The following is a 20,497-nucleotide window of genomic DNA, read 5'->3' as shown; positions in this document are numbered from 1 at the left end:
AATAACACAGAATTAGCCATACAAGGTTATAAATAAGTTGAAGTACGATTTCTATCCATAAATCGGGAAGAAATATGAAAATGAATGTATGATTAACTTAATCATAACCACTTTAAGTATTCGGTCGACATAACAGATTACCCGCAGATAATGTTAATAACAAGGTTCTGTAAACTATATTGATTCTCGCTATATTAAAAAATGTTGCATACTATTTAAACGAATTCAATGTTCCAGTATACTTCATATGTTGAAGGTATCTCCTGGATTCTTCTTCTTTTGGTGACACTCCATTTCTGGAGGTTGGCCGACAGTCTCGTGAAGCTTGTCCTAGAAAGAATAATATATGTAGTAATCAAGTTGGTAGTATGAATAACAAAACCGTTTCAATGTAATTTTTTTACGTAAGATCTATAAAAGTTTTGCAATATCCGAGTTATGATAATTGTTTCTCAATTTGCATGGCGTATTCTATAATTATTTGTAACGACCGCAATTTTCCGTAATCTCAATATCATTCAAGTGCTTGCTATATCTTTACCTATTGAAAAAATATTTTTTATTATCTGACGCACAGAATCAGACCATTTCTCTTCATTGTCTTATTGCTAATTAATATCACTGATATTTTACATCGAGAAAATGTTTTATTGAAATCATATTATTATGTTAATATTTGGAACGAATTAATGAATAGAATATCAATGATATTTATATTAATAGTCTATAGTGTTAAGAAAATCCCACCTTACAATTACAAAGCAACCTGACGCTACAATTAACAGCTAGCATATATAAGGCAAGATTTATCTCCACTCAGTTAATAATATTCTAATTACATACAGTAATAACGCATATTTATACACACACAACGTCACTATTCCGGTAAGAGAACAATAAACTTTTCTAACGTTTTATTTCACATTTAATTTCTTCACTTTCACTTGTGATTACTCAGAGAAATGATAAAATTAAGAAGAATCTTGATAGCATTGATGGCGGTGTCCTACTCAGCAGCCCATCTGCCAACGCTACCAATTCGAATCTCCAGTGGCCTACTTCGTGGAACTGTTGCTCTGGATAATTCGCATGTTAGATATCACGGTATACCTTATGCCGTTGCAAATAGATTTCAGGTGTGTAGAAAGTAAAATACTAAGTATACCATCTTATTTTTGCTATAGAATGACAACCTGTATTTCAGAGTCCAAAACCAGCACCAAAATGGGAAGGAATTTTTGATGCTATCAATGAATACAGTCGATGTCCACAACGATTTTTAAGTTTTGTTATAGGAAATGAGGACTGTCTTACTCTTAATGTTTACGCTCCAATAAAGCGAAGAAATCGGCCTTACCCCGTGATGGTATTTATACACGGCGGAGGCTTCAGAGATGGATCTGGATCACCTTATATATACGGACCAGAATTTTTGGTCAACCATAATGTTATTCTGGTCACATTTAATTATCGTCTTGAAGTTTTGGGTTTTCTTTGCCTGGGCATAAAGGAAGCTCAAGGAAATATGGGCTTAAAGGATCAAGTGGAAGCTCTACGTTGGGTGAGAAAAAATATAATAGCTTTTGGAGGTGATCCCGATAATGTTACAATATTTGGTGAGAGTGCAGGTTCCGCTTCTGTGCTCTATCATATCTTATCACCAATGTCCAAAGGTTTATTTCATAAAGCTATATTAGAAAGTGGTTCTGCGATGTCATTTTGGGCGACACAGTTTAACCCTAAGGATATAGCGTTTCGCCTTGCACAACAATTGAAATACAACACGACGGATGTATATGAAGTCTTGGATATTTTCAAAGAGAAAACTGCAGCGGAGTTACTTAGCACAAGGGTGCCTAGATCTAATGGAGATATAGTGCAATCGGAAAATATATTTGTCCCTTGTATTGAGAATTCGATTCCTGGAACTGAAGCGTTTTTAACAGATAGCCCCTATGTTGTACTTAATAGCGGCAAATTTAATAAAGTGCCTGTAATAATTGGATTTAATAACGCAGAAGGATATATGTTTGTGGGAAAGGAAAATACAACAACTAAGTCTATGTTTAACTTCCTTGACTCGCTACCTCGAGATTTACAATTTCCGGATAGTAGTGCAAGGTTAGAGACTGCAGAAAATCTAAAAAATATATATTCTTCCAAACAAAATAGTTCAGATGTCAGTGTAGACAGCTTAGTTAAATATGAAGGTGATGCTGGAATTAGATTTCCTGTCGTATCTACAACGGATTTGTTGATAAAAAATTCTGGGGAACCAGTATTTTCTTACAAGTTTTCATACAGCGGTTTATTAAATTTAGTAAAGATATTTTACGGATTTGGTACAAGCCCTGGTGCATCACACGGTGACGAGCTCCCTTATATATTTAAAATAGAAGGTTTTTGGCCAATAGCAAAATTAGAGATGAAAATGATTGATATAATGACAACTATGTGGAGCAATTTTGCAAAGTATAGGTAAACTATCTATTTTATCTTAAAACCAATTCATGTTAAAGTATGAATACTAGCTTAATCTACTTTAGTCATCATGTGACTTTAAGTAAAAACCATTAGTAATTTACCTTAGACTATAACTGTTTACTAGATTACAGTAGTATAAAAGAAATAAAAAATCTATAAATATGAAAAATTTATTTCGATTTTACGTTGAATATCGACCATGGAATTAAATGGTGATAAATTAAGTGGCTCCTCAATGGTATAATTTAATGTATGATTAATTTTGTTAAACAGTAATCCAATCCCATTCAAGACGGCGCAGCTTCCAGTAAAGTGGGAACCGGCGACCCTCAAGGAACCCCATCAGTTAGTCATTAATACGCGCATGTCTACCGCGCCTTTATGGGAAGATGAGGCTTTATTACTATGGAATGAAACCTACTCCAAATACAGAAAGTTAAATTAATACACTGTCGAAGAAAATGAATTTTAATTGTTTTTTTTTCTAACCTACACTAGCACACAATATAAAATGAAGTTCCCCGGCCGCAGCTGTCTCTATGAACGCGTGTGCTTAAAAACTCTCAAATGGATTCTGAACGGTTTCAAGCGAAAGATCACACTATGATAAATTATGGTATAATGATCATTTTTTGAGCTCGTTAAAAAATCTTACCTAAATACACGCATCAAGCTGCCGGCGGACGCTAGTGATCTCGCTGCATAACCGTTTCCTCAGTTCTAACTAGATCTGAGTATATTAATTGTAGGTGTTTTGGGAAGACTGACAGATGAATATATATTGTTTATATATTTTAAGTAGAATAAAAATAAAATTAGTAGTTTAAGGTAGAATGAAGAAGAATGAAAAGCACAAACCCATTTGAATTAGTCAATTAGTGGTAGTGCACGTTAGTATTAAGTGCTAAACAGTGTAAAAAAGACCTTTAATAGAGACTGTAAGTAGTGTCATTGGAAACTTTCTTATGTTAAAGATCCTTATTAGCAAATTGGGTTATACTTAAATTACTTATTAGTGTTAAGTTAGGCTAAATCGTAATGTTCGATGATATCTTAGTAAAGACACATGTATTAAACAAATAAGGTAGTAAGTAGTAATTTAGTTTTATGAAATGAAAATGAATAATGAAATAATTAAATGTTTAAAAGAAAAGATTCCTTTTAATTTTTGTTAAAGCACTTATTGTTACCTATGTAAAATCGAAAATATTTACAGATGTCAGATATAAATAAAATCGAAAACATCGTGGTCGCTAAATAATGTGCTGTAAGTAATCTTTAAAATACCAGTTCAAGGGTAATATGAAATAGTTTGAGGGATAAAATAAATAAAATACAAAACAAAACAATTCAAATGAAAACAAGATTTTCGGTGAATTTGGTTAGATCAATTAAGACGCAGGGTCATTGGAGCGCCATGATCTTGAATCAAGGTTAACTGATTAATTCGTATATTAATTAATCATATTTATAAAATACGTGATTAGGTAACGACAATTTAAGAAAGCAAAGAACAGAGGAAGTTCTTTTAGCTTCCTATTGGATTGCATAAGTTATTTAAATAATATAGGTAAGTATAGTTAAAAAGTATAATAAATATATAATAATTATATTATTATTATATTATTCTTTTGAAATCGTTTCTTAATTGTTATTTTTTGTGTATTGTATTGTTTGTTGACTGTGTTTTTCCGTATTCGTGTTATTTGTGTATTGTCAACTGTCAACTTTTAGTTACCACATTGACCTCATTCTCGATCATTGTAGTATTTATTAAATAGTCAATTTATTTGCAATGGTAAATCTATCTCTTATTTCATCAAAAGAAAATATAGACTATTTTAGCACTTAATAAAAGTTACAACATAATGCCATTCTTCAGTTAAGCAAGGCGGAAACACTGCAATTATTAAACGTTCTAATATCATTTCCGTCGGATCTCTGCTCCATTTGTATTATTAAAATTACGGAAAAATTCAAAATTACTCTACTGATAAAAGGATAAAAAGACGTTTGTATCTTATATGTCCATTTAATGTCCATAAATCATATCAAATACACTTATGCAAGTTTTTATTGAGTATTTCTCGATTGTCCGAGATTATTTATATATCCCTGATATAAAAATGATCCTTTTGTAATTAAAGATGTTATATTACGCTTTTTTTTCATTTTTTACTTCGTAGTATTATAACGTTCTTATATCTTTTTACGTTTTTTAAATCATATACATATAGATAATATAAAAAACAGTTAATGCCACCTGGAAAAGACATTACGTAAAATTTTAAAGGTTAGTTGAGATTTAGAATTTTAGTTGAGACATTGTAGGGTAATTAGTTGTTAGGATTTTTTTAATTGAATGTTTTACATTAATAGAAATTTTGAATTAATTAATTGAATTTTACTTTGGCGGTAGCCACTGTTGCTATACGAATATATACAATAAGATATAATATACTAGTTCTCATTGAAAAACTGTTTTCGTAGAAAGCATTGAGCTACTGTCAAACCACGATTCGTGTTATATTTTATTTATTCGTGTGTGTTTGTCATTTGTGTTAAACTTACAATCAACGAGGAAGAGATTTTTTTTGGTATGATACTCGTAATCTCTCCATTTGAGACATTGTAGGGTAATTAGTTGTTAGGATTTTTTTAATTGAATGTTTTACATTAATAGAAATTTTGAATTAATTAATTGAATTTTACTTTGGCGGTAGCCACTGTTGCTATACGAATATATACAATAAGATATAATATACTAGTTCTCATTGAAAAACTGTTTTCGTAGAAAGCATTGAGCTACTGTCAAACCACGATTCGTGTTATATTTTATTTATTCGTGTGTGTTTGTCATTTGTGTTAAACTTACAATCAACGAGGAAGAGATTTTTTTTGGTATGATACTCGTAATCTCTCCATCGTCTTTTTCCTTTATAACGATAATTTATATTATAATCTCTGAACGTAAATTATCTATAAGATTATATTTTTAAAGCAAAAAAGTTGAATATTACAGGGGCGACCTTGAAGATTCTGCGGCTCATAGCATGCCACAATGCCACAAGTGAAACAGTTTGAATACACAAAAAATCATGTTCGTTAAAGACATACTGATAAATAAATAATAGCTTATCCTCTTTGTATTAAATATATTGCATATGCATATCGCTCCCTTAGGGGTCTAAAACTCTAAAAAGAAATTCTTCAGCGGTTAACTCGGTAAACATATAAACCCCTGTCGCGCATCGCCTGTTCTTACCGCTACAAATTAGTAATTAGTAAAGTGACCATATTTAAAGAAATTAGACCGATGTTTCACAACCTATTTTGTGCCATGCCCCACATTAGCCTTCCTAAATTTCTTATGACAAATGGAACATACACAACATAATTTTTAATATAAATTTAATTGCTAAGAAAATTAATTTATGAAACTTAAAAGATAGGTTTAAGGAAGAAATTACTTAGTAATTGTTAACGAAACACAGTAAGTAAATTTTAAAACATCTAATTAAAAACTGAAATAACAAATAATTATTTTATAAATAATACATTTTCGATAAGGCCCCTTAACAAACAAATTGCCCCCCTATGTGTCGTAGGCGTTGAGAAACACAGACTTAGACTATTCCATGTATTTGTACCCTTCTATGACAAAACAATTCTTTGATTCTATATATTAAACAAAATGTAGCTATGTTGTAGGTCTTATATATTATTACATACAAGTATCCATTACTAACTGATTCTGTATGTACGAGCCAAGGCTATACATTTTGCTCACTCAGGTTTTCTAAATAGTCGGAGTTACGCCCCGAGAGTATAGCCAGACGTAGTCACATGCAATCATTCGTTACATAGCAATTAACATTTCATTATTTCGCTTTTATTCTATTGTTGTACGATGACCCAGGAACCGTACACTATATATACATAACTTTTGTAATATGTTTGTACTATATGGGCCCAACTTAAATTATATTTTTTAATCAATTGATCCAATAATTTATAAAATTTAATTTCATATTCAAATCTTCCCATCATGATATTAAAAAAAAAATAATAATTTTATTAATTGTATACAAATCAAAATCTTACATGCGATACCTAAAATTCTTCTTTTACGAATTATGCCTTTGTATTACTAAATGACCCAGTGAGGAGAAAAAAGAGATAGCGGGGAAACATTGGAAAATAGTAGCGAAGATGAGAGACAAATGAAAGACAAATGAAAGAAAGAATTTGAAGGAGACCTTCACTCCGTCGTGGGTCGTGTACTAATGTAATACATTATGACATGGAATTAATGTAATTCTTGAGCAGTGTTGGCCTAGTAGTGGCTTCAGTGTGCGACTCACATCCCTGAGGTCGTAGATTCGATCCTCGGCGGTACACCAATGGACTCTCTTTGTATGTGCGCATTTAACATTCGCTCGAACGGTGAAGGAAAACATCGTGAGAAAACCGACATGTCTTACGCTGGCCATAGACGGACCGCATGTTACAGTCAAGACCGACTGCAATATGCGGTTTGCTCAGGAACTGCTCGAACGGTCCGTGTATTGCGAATATTAATTTAGTATGGAAACTTCAGATCCCCGTGCGGCGACCGCATATTGCAGTCGGTCTTGATAGCATAATGCGGTCCGTCTATGGCCCGCTTAAGACCCAAAAAAGTCGACGGCGTGTGTCAGGCACTGAAGGCAGATCACCTAATAGCCTATTAGATTGATAAATGATCATGAAACAGATTCAGAAATCAGAGACCTAAAAATGTTGTAAAGCCACTGTTTTTTTTTTTGTAATCCTGATTCTGTATTACTCGAATAAAGGCTATTTCTATTTATTTATTTAATTATAATTAATCTTACAGCTACATTTTTACATTTTTATTTTATTATTCCTGACGTTGCCATATTAAATTGGCCAACTATCTTATCAATATACGCAGAACCCTGAACATGTAACCTCGCAACGTTTACCTACTCGCACGCGTCGCGCTGTATCGGTCAGCGCGTTAACAACATTATTATTATCCTTTTACATCTAGTCATATAACATTAATGACACGCGAAACTCGTTTCTTATAATAATTACGAGTGAGAATTTTTCGAACCTCAATATTACACAATTTTTTTTATTAAAGTGTTATGAGATGTGGAAGTGGTTAGCGTTCATATGGTTGATCGCAACAAAATTGCTGAAGGAGCCAGGGCCCGTGATAAGAGTGAAAGATGGACTGCTCCGAGGCAGGACTAGTGGGGATGGCAACTTCTATCAGTATTTCGGGATTCCTTATGGAACTGTGGATCAGACCAATCGTTTTCAAGTAAGTTTTTAATTTAACATAAGTAATAATTGTTATAAAAATCTCAGAGTATGTTTTCGCCTTTTTCTGTTACGGCCTGGCCACGGGGATCGGCGGTGCGAACGGCGATGCGGGAGGCGAGGCGACCATTCGCGCGGGGCCGTTTGCAGGCCACGGACCAGTCACGTTTGCCGCCGCGACCAGTAAGGAAGTTCGACAGCGAAATGTCTTTATCGAAATCATCTCGATATTGCTTGGAAAGTAATAGCTTTTGGTGCAAGACCTAATATGTGGAGAAATTGTGGAGAATTCCACAAGAAGTATGAGAAATTCAGAATATATCCAGAATTATTTTTTTGAGTATACCAGAATGAGTATTGAAACCTTCAATTATATTCTTATGAATATTCAACCAGAATTGGAGAAAAAAGTTAATGCAAATAGAATTTTAAGTGCCGCTGAAAAATTGTTTTTGAGATTAAGGTATATTAAATTAATGCTGTGGATGGCCAGACTTCCAAATAGCTGGTCTAGCCAGTATTTCAGTAACAAAAAACTCTGTATTCATTTTTCGCCGCGACCACGACTAAACTTATTTATTCCCTTCTCTATTCGCCGCGACTGCCGTTCGACTCCGTGGCTTGCACCGTACTGATTCATGCATTTGTTTCGCTCGCCCGTCGCGACGTCAGTCGCCCGCGCGATTCGCTCGGTACATTTCGCCGGTCGCATCGCTGGTCGCCGTTGCGCGTGGCTTGATTAGTACATTGCTATGAGTTTATTTCAGTCGCTAGACGCATCGCGGTTCGCACCGCGCGAATATTCGCGTCGGCGAATGTCCCGTGGCCAGGCTGTTACCGGGAAGGTTTTTTTTAGGATTTGATGTAATGTAGCATATTATGCGGGAACTCGAAGGCAGATTTTATTGTTGATATTAAAATATTGCGTACTTTTAATTAACAGTGGGTTGGGTTTGGTCTTCATAATATTAATTAGCATGAGCTGCAAGATATAAAAGGCTTTTTTATTTTATTTTATTTATTTATATTAATTAGCAGGTGCAATATTAAGAATTTATTTATTGTGCGCTAATGGAAACACAGAAACGGAAGCCTTGAAACTTTTTATCGCGTAATATACCTATTATTAAAGATAGAAAAATTTTTAATGATATTTAATATGTAAAATCTAACAAACAAATATGTCGTCAAGAATTAATAAAAATCTAACAAACAAATATGACGTCAAGAATTAATATACCGTATATAATGAGTACGTGACATTGAACTTTTATAAACGATTAGGTGAACATAAAGGTACGTAAAGTACGTTTTTTCCTACGAAAATGGATAATAAATATTATTCGTTCGTACCTCGAATTTTGTGTCTTAAAGCTAACTAATTATAACGTTTTCTGATCACATTTAATAGGCAAGTAAATTCATTCAATCTGATACGATTTATAAACCACCCGGAATTTAGCTCAAAACATTTTGCATAGACTAAAACTAGGAGCTTGCCTGTAAAACAAAGGATATAATTTAATTATATTTAAATAAATCTTTAAGTGTTATGAATATATATATATATATATATATATATATACAGCTGCAGTTTTATTATGATTATACTACGGTTAACACAACCAACAAACCAGAAACAAACATCATCAATTTCTAATAATATATTAATTTATAAGCGGATTTTCGTCATTCGGTTTTCATAGAGTTGTATATTATTACATTTGTAATAATGTAATATTATAAGAATCGTTATTTAATGACATATTGAATAATTATAATTACCTTATCAACACATCATTTTGGTACTGAATAAAATAGTGAAACCATTAAAATGACCATGAAAGTATGTATAATCATGTAGAAATACGCGAGGAAGGTAACATTTTTAAAATTATAATTTTTATTCGTAATTCCTACTCTTCTCTCTGTTGCAGGCACCCCTGCCACCAATAAAATGGAAAGGGATCTTCGAAGCTATCAATGAGAACACGAGATGTCCCCAAAAGATGTTTGGTCCTATTATCGCCGGCACTGAAGATTGCCTCAAACTAAATATCTACACGCCCATAACCGCCGTTTCACATTTACGTGCTGTGATGGTTTACATCCACGGGGGATGCTTTTTTGAAGGAATAGGAAGTGCTTTTTTATACGGGCCTGATTACTTTGTAGAAAATGACGTCATCTTTGTTGGCATCAATTATAGACTGAACGTCGAAGGATTTCTCTGTTTGGGTATTAAAGAAGCGCCGGGCAACGCCGGCCTGAAGGACCAAATAGCAGCTCTTAGATGGGTTAAAGAAAATATCGCTGCATTCGGTGGTAACCCCAATAATATAACAATATTTGGTGAGAGTGCTGGTTCCGTGTCTGTATCACATCACATTATGTCTCCCGCTTCTAGAGGACTTTTTAGTAGAGCAATCTTACAGAGTGGCTCTTCATTGGCGCCCTGGGGTCTTCAACACGATCCTATTAATACCGCTAGAAATTTAGCTAAAGAATTCGGATACTATGGCAAAGATCCTCTTGAGATTTATAGGACTCTATCAAATAGAAGTACTGAAGAGTTAATTAATGCAATAAAATTAAAAGAAAATAAGAATTATATAACTGCAGAGATACTATTTGCACCGTGTGTTGAAAGTGCAATTCCTGGAGTAGAGCCTGTAATCACTGAACATCCCTTGGACACTATTATTTCCGGTAATTACACTAAAGTTCCTATGATAATAGGGTACAATAACCAAGAAGGTATATATTTTGTAGCGAAAGATTTTGGAACCAGTTTAAAACAAAAACCCAATGATATTTTACATGGAGACCTAGAATTTCCATCAGAATTGAGCAAAAACGCAAGTATGGAAGAGATAAATGAATACTACTTTTCATCGGGGAAAGAGGATTTAATTATGGACATGATTAATTTATATTCGGATCTGCATTTTAAATACCCAGCCGTGATTGAATCCGAATTGTACGCGAGGACGAGCGACCAACCCATTTATTACTACTTATTTAAGTACAGCGGGTATATCAACATGCCGAAGATTATCTCACTCTTCGGGTTTGTGCAAGGGGCGTCTCATGCAGATGAGCTTTTTTATTTGTTCAAACCGCATACTTTCCCATTGCCGACTCGCATTCTAGAAACCCAAATGATAAAACGAATGGTCACATTGTGGACTAACTTCGCGAAATACGGGTAAGTAGCTTTACAGTGCTACTATTGATATATTTTTTTTTAAGTGATACTGCCGCCCATGGACGCAAGTGCGTTGCCGGCCTTTCAAGAACAGGTACTCTCTTTTCTTGAAGGACCTTAAGTCGAGTTGGTTCGGAAATACTTCAGTGGGCAGCTGGTTCCACATAGTGGTGGTGCGCGGCAAAAACTGATATTAGATAATAAAAGGAATATAGAACAACATGCATATAAACGTTTACATATGAACAGGGAAGGTTTTAGGTAAATGTAAACTTGTTTTTATACTGAAAATGAATTTTATAAATAACTTTTGAAAATTTGATGTCTCAAATATAAGAACCATAGGAACATTTTTAATATGAGGCACATTTTAGTGCCTCTCCATTACTGGAGGTAGGCTGACAGTCTCTTGAAGCGTGGGTTGTCCTGTGCCAGATGCGACAACTCTTCCGCAGTCACAATACCCGTACTAACCTAACCTAACTCAAAGCCATAAATTTTTCCTTCTACCAACACCCTGTTTACCCTGGATTTGACCCATTAAAATTGAAGGAAGTGTTGGTGGTAACGGTCATGGCGTGGCAATTATAAGGCACCGGTCCACACGGTCAATCCATAATCAATACGTATAATGGATATCTTAGGTAAAAGTATCGCAAGTCATATATAAATCCGTGATTTCCCATACGAATGTGTTAGTGACGTAAATAAATTCTGATATTACAACAGGGACGTGATCCGCATATTAAATGGGACATGCATCATAATTTGCTGTTTTATTTCACGTCACGGCGCCTCACAAAAATGCCGATAAAGCTCAATAATATTTAGATTTACTTTGCATGACACCCATTCACCATACAAATACGTTAACAATAAATACAGCTTAGCCATAAACTAGAGCCGGAAATATAATTCTTTAAAGTGGATAACATCAATTAGAGTTGTATGTTTACGGCTAACAGTTAGATTTTTCTTAAACAGATAAGAACAGGTATGGGGGTTTAGTCAAGATGCTGTAACAGTAGTGTATGTAGAAAGTCGAAAACTAAATTTGTATGAAAATTTGTCGACACAAACTGTCATTTTCATACAAATTAAGTTTTCGACTTTCTACATACACTACTGTTAAGGCGTCTTGCATAAGCCCCATGGCCTCAAAGCAAAGCTTTAGTTGCTTTAAAATGGCTTTAAAAAGGAATAACGACTTATATTTGTCTATGACTTATATCTACTAAGATTTTCCACACAAACGTTTAATACCAAATCATGGTAGTGTCATATTATAACAATACATATTTTTTTTAGCGAACCAACGCCGAACACATCGCCTCTCTTACCTGTAAAGTGGCAGCCCAGCCAGGCTTGGAACCCCACAGCCTTGGTCATTGACCGACACCTAACCACTGGCCCTCTCTGGGATGAGGGCTCCGTGTCTCTATGGAATAAAACTTACATTAAGTACAGGAGGAAACGTTACGGATTTCGATAAAGATATTTACCATATAGTACAGAAAATATTTTTTTATACTTGCTTTGTTTTTGAGATTTACGATTCGGGCACTGGTAAGACAAAAGAAAATTTTTTTAACATAAAGGCAGTTCACTAGCCTATAAAACAGACAGAGACACAACCATGTTTGCCTTGTTGTGGTTGACAGTTATTGATAAATAAAAAATATGTGATATTGTATATTCTTAGGAAGGGGTGTGTTACGGGTATTAGGTTGTGTTAAATAATTGAAGGTTAAGTGTATGTTTAGTGATACTAAATCTAGTCCTATAAATTTCGTAACGAAATAAATATAATTTTAAACTACACGAAATCTATGTTATAAATATATAAGAGTCTAAGTTATACATTATGTAATAAATCATTATGCAAATTGTACCGTGATTGTGATTATTGAATACAATGTAATCTGCGGTTACAGTCTACTCTCAAATTAAATTAATAAGTGCTTTGTCAATTATGTACCTACTATCAATAATGTACAAGTATCTCAACTCTCGTGTGTAACGAGGCCGTTAGAATATCTGCGTGCATGTAACAATCACATCGCTTTACCACCATTTGACATTTCACAAAATCAATGTAATATTATGATTCTTTAACCACGCGGTAGGCTATATTCGGCACGGTCGTGATGCTTATCTCATCATCATCAAAGACTGTACACTTATGGGGCTAAACCTCCGCAAGTATCTTTCGCTATCGCAATCTATCAGGTGTTTATTCTTTCCTTATTTATTCTACGCCTTAATTAGTTATTAAAACATCACAATAATCATGAAACAATTGCCTTTATAATTGAGATCCCAGCGCGATTCAAAGTTCCGTGTCTTATTTTTGTTTAAATGCAAAACGATGTAACAAACAATGTTGGTAGCTGCGAAGTTGTTACAAAGTGCAATATGAACGACGCTTCTACAAAAAGTTGTAAATGAACAAAAAGACAAACAGAATAAGCAAGTTGGACAGCTGTTCGTCTGTCGAGTGAGCCGCTGAGCGCGCCAAGAGGCAACTTATGCATTCAATACAACTCAGACAATAACTTCTTCGCAAATAAAAATCGCGCTCACGGAATTCGTGGATGGATTTTTTGCAGGGCCGAGTTCAATGTACAATATGATTACTGCAGATTTAAATAACTTTTAGATGTACGGCTGCATTCAAAAATAAAAATCAAACTTGACAAACGTGAACACACAAGGTTTTAGAACCCAGAGCTGATGTTGATCAGAGAGTGGCTTCAGAATGACTGTTTTTCCTGAAACATTCAAATTTACCTTATTTATTAAAATGTATTAAAGTTTCATGTTTCACAGTACCGTATATTTCAATTTTCATCTCGCTAAGATTTAACAATTATAGCAATCATTAAAATGGAAGGCTGCTGGCATAAATTGTTAAAGGCAGTGTACCGTGCCCTAACTACGAGATAACTTCACAATTAAAAGGCCGAGGAAGTTCTTCCAATTTGCATGTTTGCCCAGTTTATAACAATTAGCCCGCTTCCCGGGTATTTTTCTTTATTACCCGGATTAACCGGGTCTCCCCCCTCTCCCCTTGCCTCCTAGCCGGTCGCCGGTCGGCTTGCACTTGGCCACGTTAATTACATTTTATAACGAATTGCCGCTTGACGCGATTGTTGCACTTTGCTCGCATTTTCCGTCGAGAAATAACTGCGTATTTCCGAGAAAAACAGAATTAAAAGCTTCGCTTTTTACTTTTATTGCGGCGCTAGAGTTGGTGACTTTGGCTAGAACTTTGAAACCAACTGCAAAAAGTATAATGTAAATAAATAGGAATCACTTTTCATTTTATACAAGGTTGAATTGCAAGTTTACTAGGAATTCAATGATTGAAATATGTTTACATTTACTAGTGCTCGATACCAGCTGTCTGGTCAAATACTAGGTTTCGCTATAGATAGGTAGTAGATACACTTTTGGATCTCTTGTATAATATTCACATAACATTATTATATATTAATGTTTTTCAAAATTAAAATATTGTAATTTATTGACTTAAATGAGTCTAACTCATAAATAAGAGACGGTGTTGGCCTTCAGCGTACGATTGTCTGGAGGTCGTAGGTTATGCACAAACCCCGGCTATGCACAATTGACTCAGTCTATGTGCGCTTTTAACACTCACGGTGATGGAAAAGGAGAAGGAAACCGGCATGCCTTAGGCCCAATAAGGCGGCGTGTGTCAGGCACAAGGCAATAAGCCTCATACCTAAGCCTAATTTTTCTATTAGAAAAAACAAATGATCACGAAACAAATGTAGAAATCTGAGGCACAGACCTTAAAAGGTAGTATCGCCACTGGGTTTTTTAAAATCATACCTAACTAAAGAGACGTAATATGTCTATTTAGTAAGTGTTAATGTTCAAACTGTACTATGTCTCAACTATTCTCTGTGCTAGGTATGAGTTAACTTTGCGAAATGGCCATAAGCGAATCTTTCGTAACGTTACCAATGAAAGCTGGCAAAAACCTCACTCAGCAGAGTACGTGCGACATGATTTAACGTTTCCTACATTTTGTTATTAGTTTTAGACACGGTAGCAATACTTTAGTGAAGATTTTACGATCCATTTATTGTATTAAAACTGATAGAAGCGATCAAAATACCTAGATAAAGAGATAAAATGATTGCATATTATCCAAACTAGAAATGAAGAATGAATATAATATTGAAAATACTAGGTGTACTTGTGGTATGTGAAACTGTGTCTAGTTTACTGACGCCGGTGGTGGAAATAAGTCAAGGCAAGTTGCGAGGATCGAGAAGCTTGTTCGGACAAAACCGGTATTATAACATACCTTATGCAGTTGCTGCCAGATTTCAGGTAAACAAACAGTCTCCTGATAAGATTAGATAATCTTAATCCACTTATCACATTTATAATGCTAAAATATCTTTAAAAATTCACATTTCATTAAAAAAACGATAATCATGGTTCACGTTTATTCCACTCTTTAGTCGCACTAATGACTCCAATACTTAAAAAAAATATTTTCTATTAAAGTAAAATATGTAACGCGCGTGTAATGTAATAGCTATTTTAGTACGAAGCCTGTAAAGACGAAAACTATATATATATACTGTATATATATATATTTATTTATTTATTTATTTATAGCCTTATATCAGAATACAAAATATATACATTATAACTGTTGTTTTTTCTTAATCTATGATAACTGATTCTGTGTGCCTACGGGCAAAGGCCTCCCCCATTGTCCTCCATTTTTCCTTATTGTGAACCAATCTCGTCCAGGTCTTAGTCTTTCCTGTCATTTCCACGATTTCATCGGCCCACCTCTTAAATTGCCTAACTTTGTTTCTTTTATGGCCTCTTGGTTGCCATAGTGTAACAATTTTGCTCCATTTTTCTGCTCCTCTTATGGTATGTCCAGCCCATTTCCATTTTAGTACTTTTGTTTTATACACAACGTCAGCAAACCCTGTTTTATCTCTTAATTTTTTGTTACTAATTTTATCAACTCTTCTTTTCTTTATTATGTAAATACACTCAATCGGTTATGAGAAAGAAACATAATTATTTATGTCTATTGAAAATAACAGAAGGTTGGTCTACTTGTCTTAGAAGAAAAATCAATGGAAACTTACCTGATCAAAGTGTATATATTAATTACAATTTAATAAAATATTAAAAATCTGCTACAAGAACATACTATTGAACCAATAAAAGTAATCTTATTATTCAAAAATTCGCAAGTTTTGGCATTATTCTAAGAGCCATTTTTCAGAAACCAAAGGAACCGTCAAAATGGCATGGAATATTCGATGCTATTCATAGCAGTCTACAACTGAGGTGTCCACAGTGGAGGAAGTTTTTTGTTTTCGGAAAAGAAGAGTGCCTGTATCTCGATGTCTTCTCACCAGAGTGGGCAACACCAAGAAGCAAACTACCCGTCATGGTCTACCTCCACGGCGGCGCTTACTACATGGGTGCAAAAAATCTCTATGACCCAGAATTTCTAGTAGTCAAAAACACTGTCGTCGTTACGGTCAATTATCGGCTCGGCGTTCTTGGGTTCTTATGTTTAAATGGAATATCTAATTTGGGACTTCGAGACCAAGTCGCTGCTTTAAAGTGGATACAAAAGAATATTGCAGCATTCGGTGGCGATACAGAAAATGTCACCCTATGTGGGGAGAGTGCGGGTGCCAGCTCGGCGGCATTTCATCTACTTTCAGAACTAAGCAGAGGATTATTCCATAAAATGATTCTCATGAGTGGCACAGCCTTGTCCGTTTGGGCATTTAATCAAGAATCTACTGAACTAGCGTTTAAAGACGCGAGCAAAATTTCAGAAGTAAATTCAGATGAAGATGTTTTTAAAGTTTTTACGGAAGCTCCACTCGAAACGTTAATAAAAGCCACCAAGGACACATCAGTTAATCCAAGATATTTCAAATATTCTCCATGCGTGGATTCTCACAATCCAGATCCGTTCTTCAGGGACACTCCATACAATATTATGAAATCGGGTAACTTTAATAGTGTCCCGGTTATGATGGGCTTCACTGAATCCGAAGGATCTTACTTCTATGGATTATTGGATGAGTCATCGGTCGCCAATCTCAATGACAACTTTGCCGATATGATACCATCATTGTTTTCATGGTGTCCCAACAATAGACAGCAAGTAGCAACACTTCTACGATCTCACTATTTTGGATGCGGTAACATTACAATGAATTCCGTAAAGAATTTGGTTCGATTTTATTCTGACTGGGTGGCGTATGCTGCTATTCTGGCATTCTCTAAAGTCTTAACTAAGTTTTCTAACCAACCAGTCTATAACTATTTATTCGCCTATGAGGGTGACAGAGAATTTGCGAAAATCTTTATAAGAGACCTTAAAGGCCCTGTCCATGCTGGAGAGTTGTTCTACATTTTCAAACCCTTCGGCATTTCAATGTTACTTTCCACGAGGGATGAAAGATTTATTGTTAAATTTACTACGATGATGACAAACTTCATGAGATATGGGTAAGTAACGTATGTATAAGTACTCGTTTATATTATATTCAATTTAGCTTAGCTTAATTTAAAAAATATTGGAATTTACAGAGATTTTTATTACGAATGATAATTTATACAATTATGAAAAAATAATGTGACAGCTAAATATGATGAGCAAAATAAGAATGGCGTATAGGCAATTTGGCGTGATTTATGGTTAGACGGAAGAATGTCTTATCAATTTCGTTTAAAATCATTTTCAGGAATCCAACACCAAAGACTTCCAAGCTGCTACCATGGCCTCCTGCGACGAAAAACTCTTCAAACATTATGGTTCTAGATCAGAAACTCTCTGTTTTAAAGCAACCATATAAGCGTCACACCGGTGAGTTTTTCCTGAATCTGCTCTGCACATATGGAGAAGTTGGTTATGTACCCTGTGACAGTTCTCAAATATGCTTGAAAAATTAAATAAAACATAAATATCACTATTGTTTTTATAAAAATAACTAGACATTTTTCCAGCATAACATTACAGTTTCAACCGGATATTATTTCCATTTTATGCATATTGGATGCTCGGTCTCGCAACTTTAAATCAAAGCATAATAAATACCTTATTGATAAAATCCTAGCTCAATATCTGAAGACATTCAGCTTCCACAAACAATGGCGCGGAATAAAATAAACCACGATCACAAACAGCGCGCAGCCCGCGGCGACCAAATAGACTTTATAAATATGCAGATCAAATATTAAAAGAGCCGCAAGATCTCAGACAAGACGTTTTTAAAACTGAATTCAATATTGCTTTGTTTTAATTCAATTACTGCTGTATATTTTGTTTAACATCATTGGAAGCATTTATATACCTATAACTGTTGGACTAGGGAAAATACAATATTTTTACGGCTTCCTATGCTACTTATGGAGGATCCTTTAAATATAGGACATTTCAGCATGCTTCATTGATATTTTTTCTTTTTGGTACACATGGCATTGGTTATTCCATATCTTCCTATTAGACGGTTTTCACAGAATATTTTCCTTTGCTATTCGAGAACGAGGAAAAGCTAAGCTGCTAGTTGAGGTCAGTGGGGATATCATTGTCAATAAAAATAAAATATGTTTATTTTATATGGAACATAAGATACAGGTATCACTTATTCCACGTCATTATATTTGAATTTGTAGGCATCCCTACTCATCGGCAAAGAAGACAGAGGGTGTAGGCCGAGAGAAAAAGCCGGCGTAAAAAACTCTCGGTACTCTTTTAAAATAGCAAATCATCAAACAACACCTATTTTAAAACAAATATCGCAAATTAATTAGAAGTAGCCTGTCTAGCACTAGTCTAGCAATATTTTATTCTGATTACAATTAATTACGCTGACCATAACGTCACATGAAAGTGAATCTAGAGTTAGGTCATGACTAGAAATCACCATATTTTGGCACACTTGCTTAGCACCGCATTATGCAACGCCATGATCTTTTATCACGGCATATAAAACGAAGTTTTAAATTACATTCTTTAAAAACATTGTTCTACGATATAGAGCGTTCAGCCATAATACGTATTCTTTATTTTCGTAATATATTTCATGCGGTTTATCATCTGTGGTCCGCTATAGAAGTGCAGCGCTGCATACTCAAAGTAAATATTATATGTTTTCATTCAATTCCTCTCGGCCAAGCTATAGTTGTTCGAGATCGTTACTTGAAATGCATTAAAGTCTCATAAATTTGTATTGTGCAAATATATCTAACGATTTTGATATAGAAAGAATAGGATGATAATTTGTTTGAAATTACCATAAAGAACCTTTTCTTTATCAATATTTTAGACAATTCTACCCTCCAATCACCAAAAGGCCATAATTTAAGAGAATTATCATAATTATTCAATGATTCGTTATAATCAATGGACTCCCGACTAAATTGGAGGGTGTTGAAATTTACGTTTCTTTACAATAGGAATAATTATCTACTATTTCCAATGTTTACTAGTCATAAGGCTAAAGGTATATATTTATTTTTATTTGTGAGCAATGTATACGAGTAGCGAAGTAATTATAAAAGGCCGGCAACGCACTCACAATCATATAAAATGATTAAATGTATAAATGTTATTATATCGCCTTTGTGTATTATTCAATTTGAATTTTAAAACTATACTATTTGCTTGCGGTTTGCGTGTTCTACAACCTGTATTGCCATCGATTTCTCATACATAATACACTAATAATCATTTCCAATCAAACAACGACTTACGTTCATGAATAAACGTTTGAATACTGTAACTAACTGACATAATATCTCTCATCATATTTTTAATTGTTACCTCGACCAGGATTAGTTTTATTATTACAGTAGCAATTCAAAGAATAATATTATATTTGGGTCAATAGCCAGCCTATTTGATATTATGCATAAATGAAATGTTATTGATAGTAATCTGTATAAAACATAAAAAGCGTTATGGAGTAATATAACTTGTAATCATTAATTTATCAAATATCATTAATTAAACGTATTGTATATACGCCAGTCACGTGATATTAAACGGTCACAGATAAGTCGAATCGATTATGACGTACCATGCCAGTGAATAATTTCATCGCCTGTCTGATCCTTATACTACCTTGAAAATTAATTTCGTCGGAGATTGTTTTTGATCTAAAAATAATATAACACGTAAAAAACATGGCGTTTGTTACCATGTTTACTGACATGGTATGTTATAGGGACTGTTGCGACGCCATCTTGTTCGAAGCGTTCTAGCGGGTCTCAAAATTAATGTGTAATTTGAATTTTAAAGCTAGAATAAAAAATAACAATTTGAGTAGATTTTGAGTCATTAATAAATATCTAAAATTGTTTTTAAAATCTTGTCAAATAGCCCATTCAGCCTGTGTGGTCGCAAATTGAACTATGAATCATAATTTATAAGTGACATTC

General features: G+C 34.2%; 3 protein-coding genes across 4 annotated transcripts; all 3 read left to right on the top strand.

Annotated features, from left to right (window-relative positions):
• Nucleotides 1-86: 86 nt before the first annotated feature.
• Nucleotides 87-3,572, top strand: LOC125050169 (esterase FE4-like). Of its 2 annotated transcripts, XM_047649823.1 has the most exons (4): nucleotides 87-885; nucleotides 959-1,136; nucleotides 1,205-2,478; nucleotides 2,758-3,572. In XM_047649823.1, exons 2-4 carry the CDS (start codon nucleotides 963-965, stop codon nucleotides 2,927-2,929), a joined length of 1,620 nt encoding a protein of 539 aa, XP_047505779.1. In that variant the 5' UTR covers nucleotides 87-885; nucleotides 959-962; the 3' UTR covers nucleotides 2,930-3,572. The 2 variants fall into 2 exon arrangements, with proteins under 2 accessions (XP_047505779.1, XP_047505771.1); XM_047649815.1 differs by having other exon boundaries at nucleotides 87-1,136.
• Nucleotides 3,573-7,445: 3,873 nt separating this feature from the next.
• LOC125051887 (juvenile hormone esterase-like) lies at nucleotides 7,446-13,852 on the top strand. The gene is made up of 3 exons (XM_047652503.1): nucleotides 7,446-7,819; nucleotides 9,756-11,026; nucleotides 12,335-13,852. The coding sequence occupies exons 1-3, from the start codon at nucleotides 7,646-7,648 to the stop codon at nucleotides 12,516-12,518; spliced, it is 1,629 nt and encodes a 542-aa protein (XP_047508459.1). The 5' UTR covers nucleotides 7,446-7,645; the 3' UTR covers nucleotides 12,519-13,852.
• A 1,049-nt stretch (nucleotides 13,853-14,901) lies between these two features.
• Nucleotides 14,902-18,024, top strand: LOC125051897 (esterase FE4-like). The gene is made up of 3 exons (XM_047652517.1): nucleotides 14,902-15,388; nucleotides 16,314-17,563; nucleotides 17,800-18,024. The coding sequence occupies exons 1-3, from the start codon at nucleotides 15,221-15,223 to the stop codon at nucleotides 18,005-18,007; spliced, it is 1,626 nt and encodes a 541-aa protein (XP_047508473.1). The 5' UTR covers nucleotides 14,902-15,220; the 3' UTR covers nucleotides 18,008-18,024.
• The last annotated feature ends 2,473 nt before the right edge of the window (nucleotides 18,025-20,497 follow it).

This window comes from Pieris napi, chromosome 1 (assembly GCF_905475465.1).
Source record: "Pieris napi chromosome 1, ilPieNapi1.2, whole genome shotgun sequence".
In the NCBI taxonomy this organism is placed as follows: domain Eukaryota; kingdom Metazoa; phylum Arthropoda; class Insecta; order Lepidoptera; family Pieridae; genus Pieris; species Pieris napi.
The sequence above is the reverse complement of the archived record's forward strand: the minus strand, read 5'-3'. Positions and strand labels throughout refer to the sequence as shown.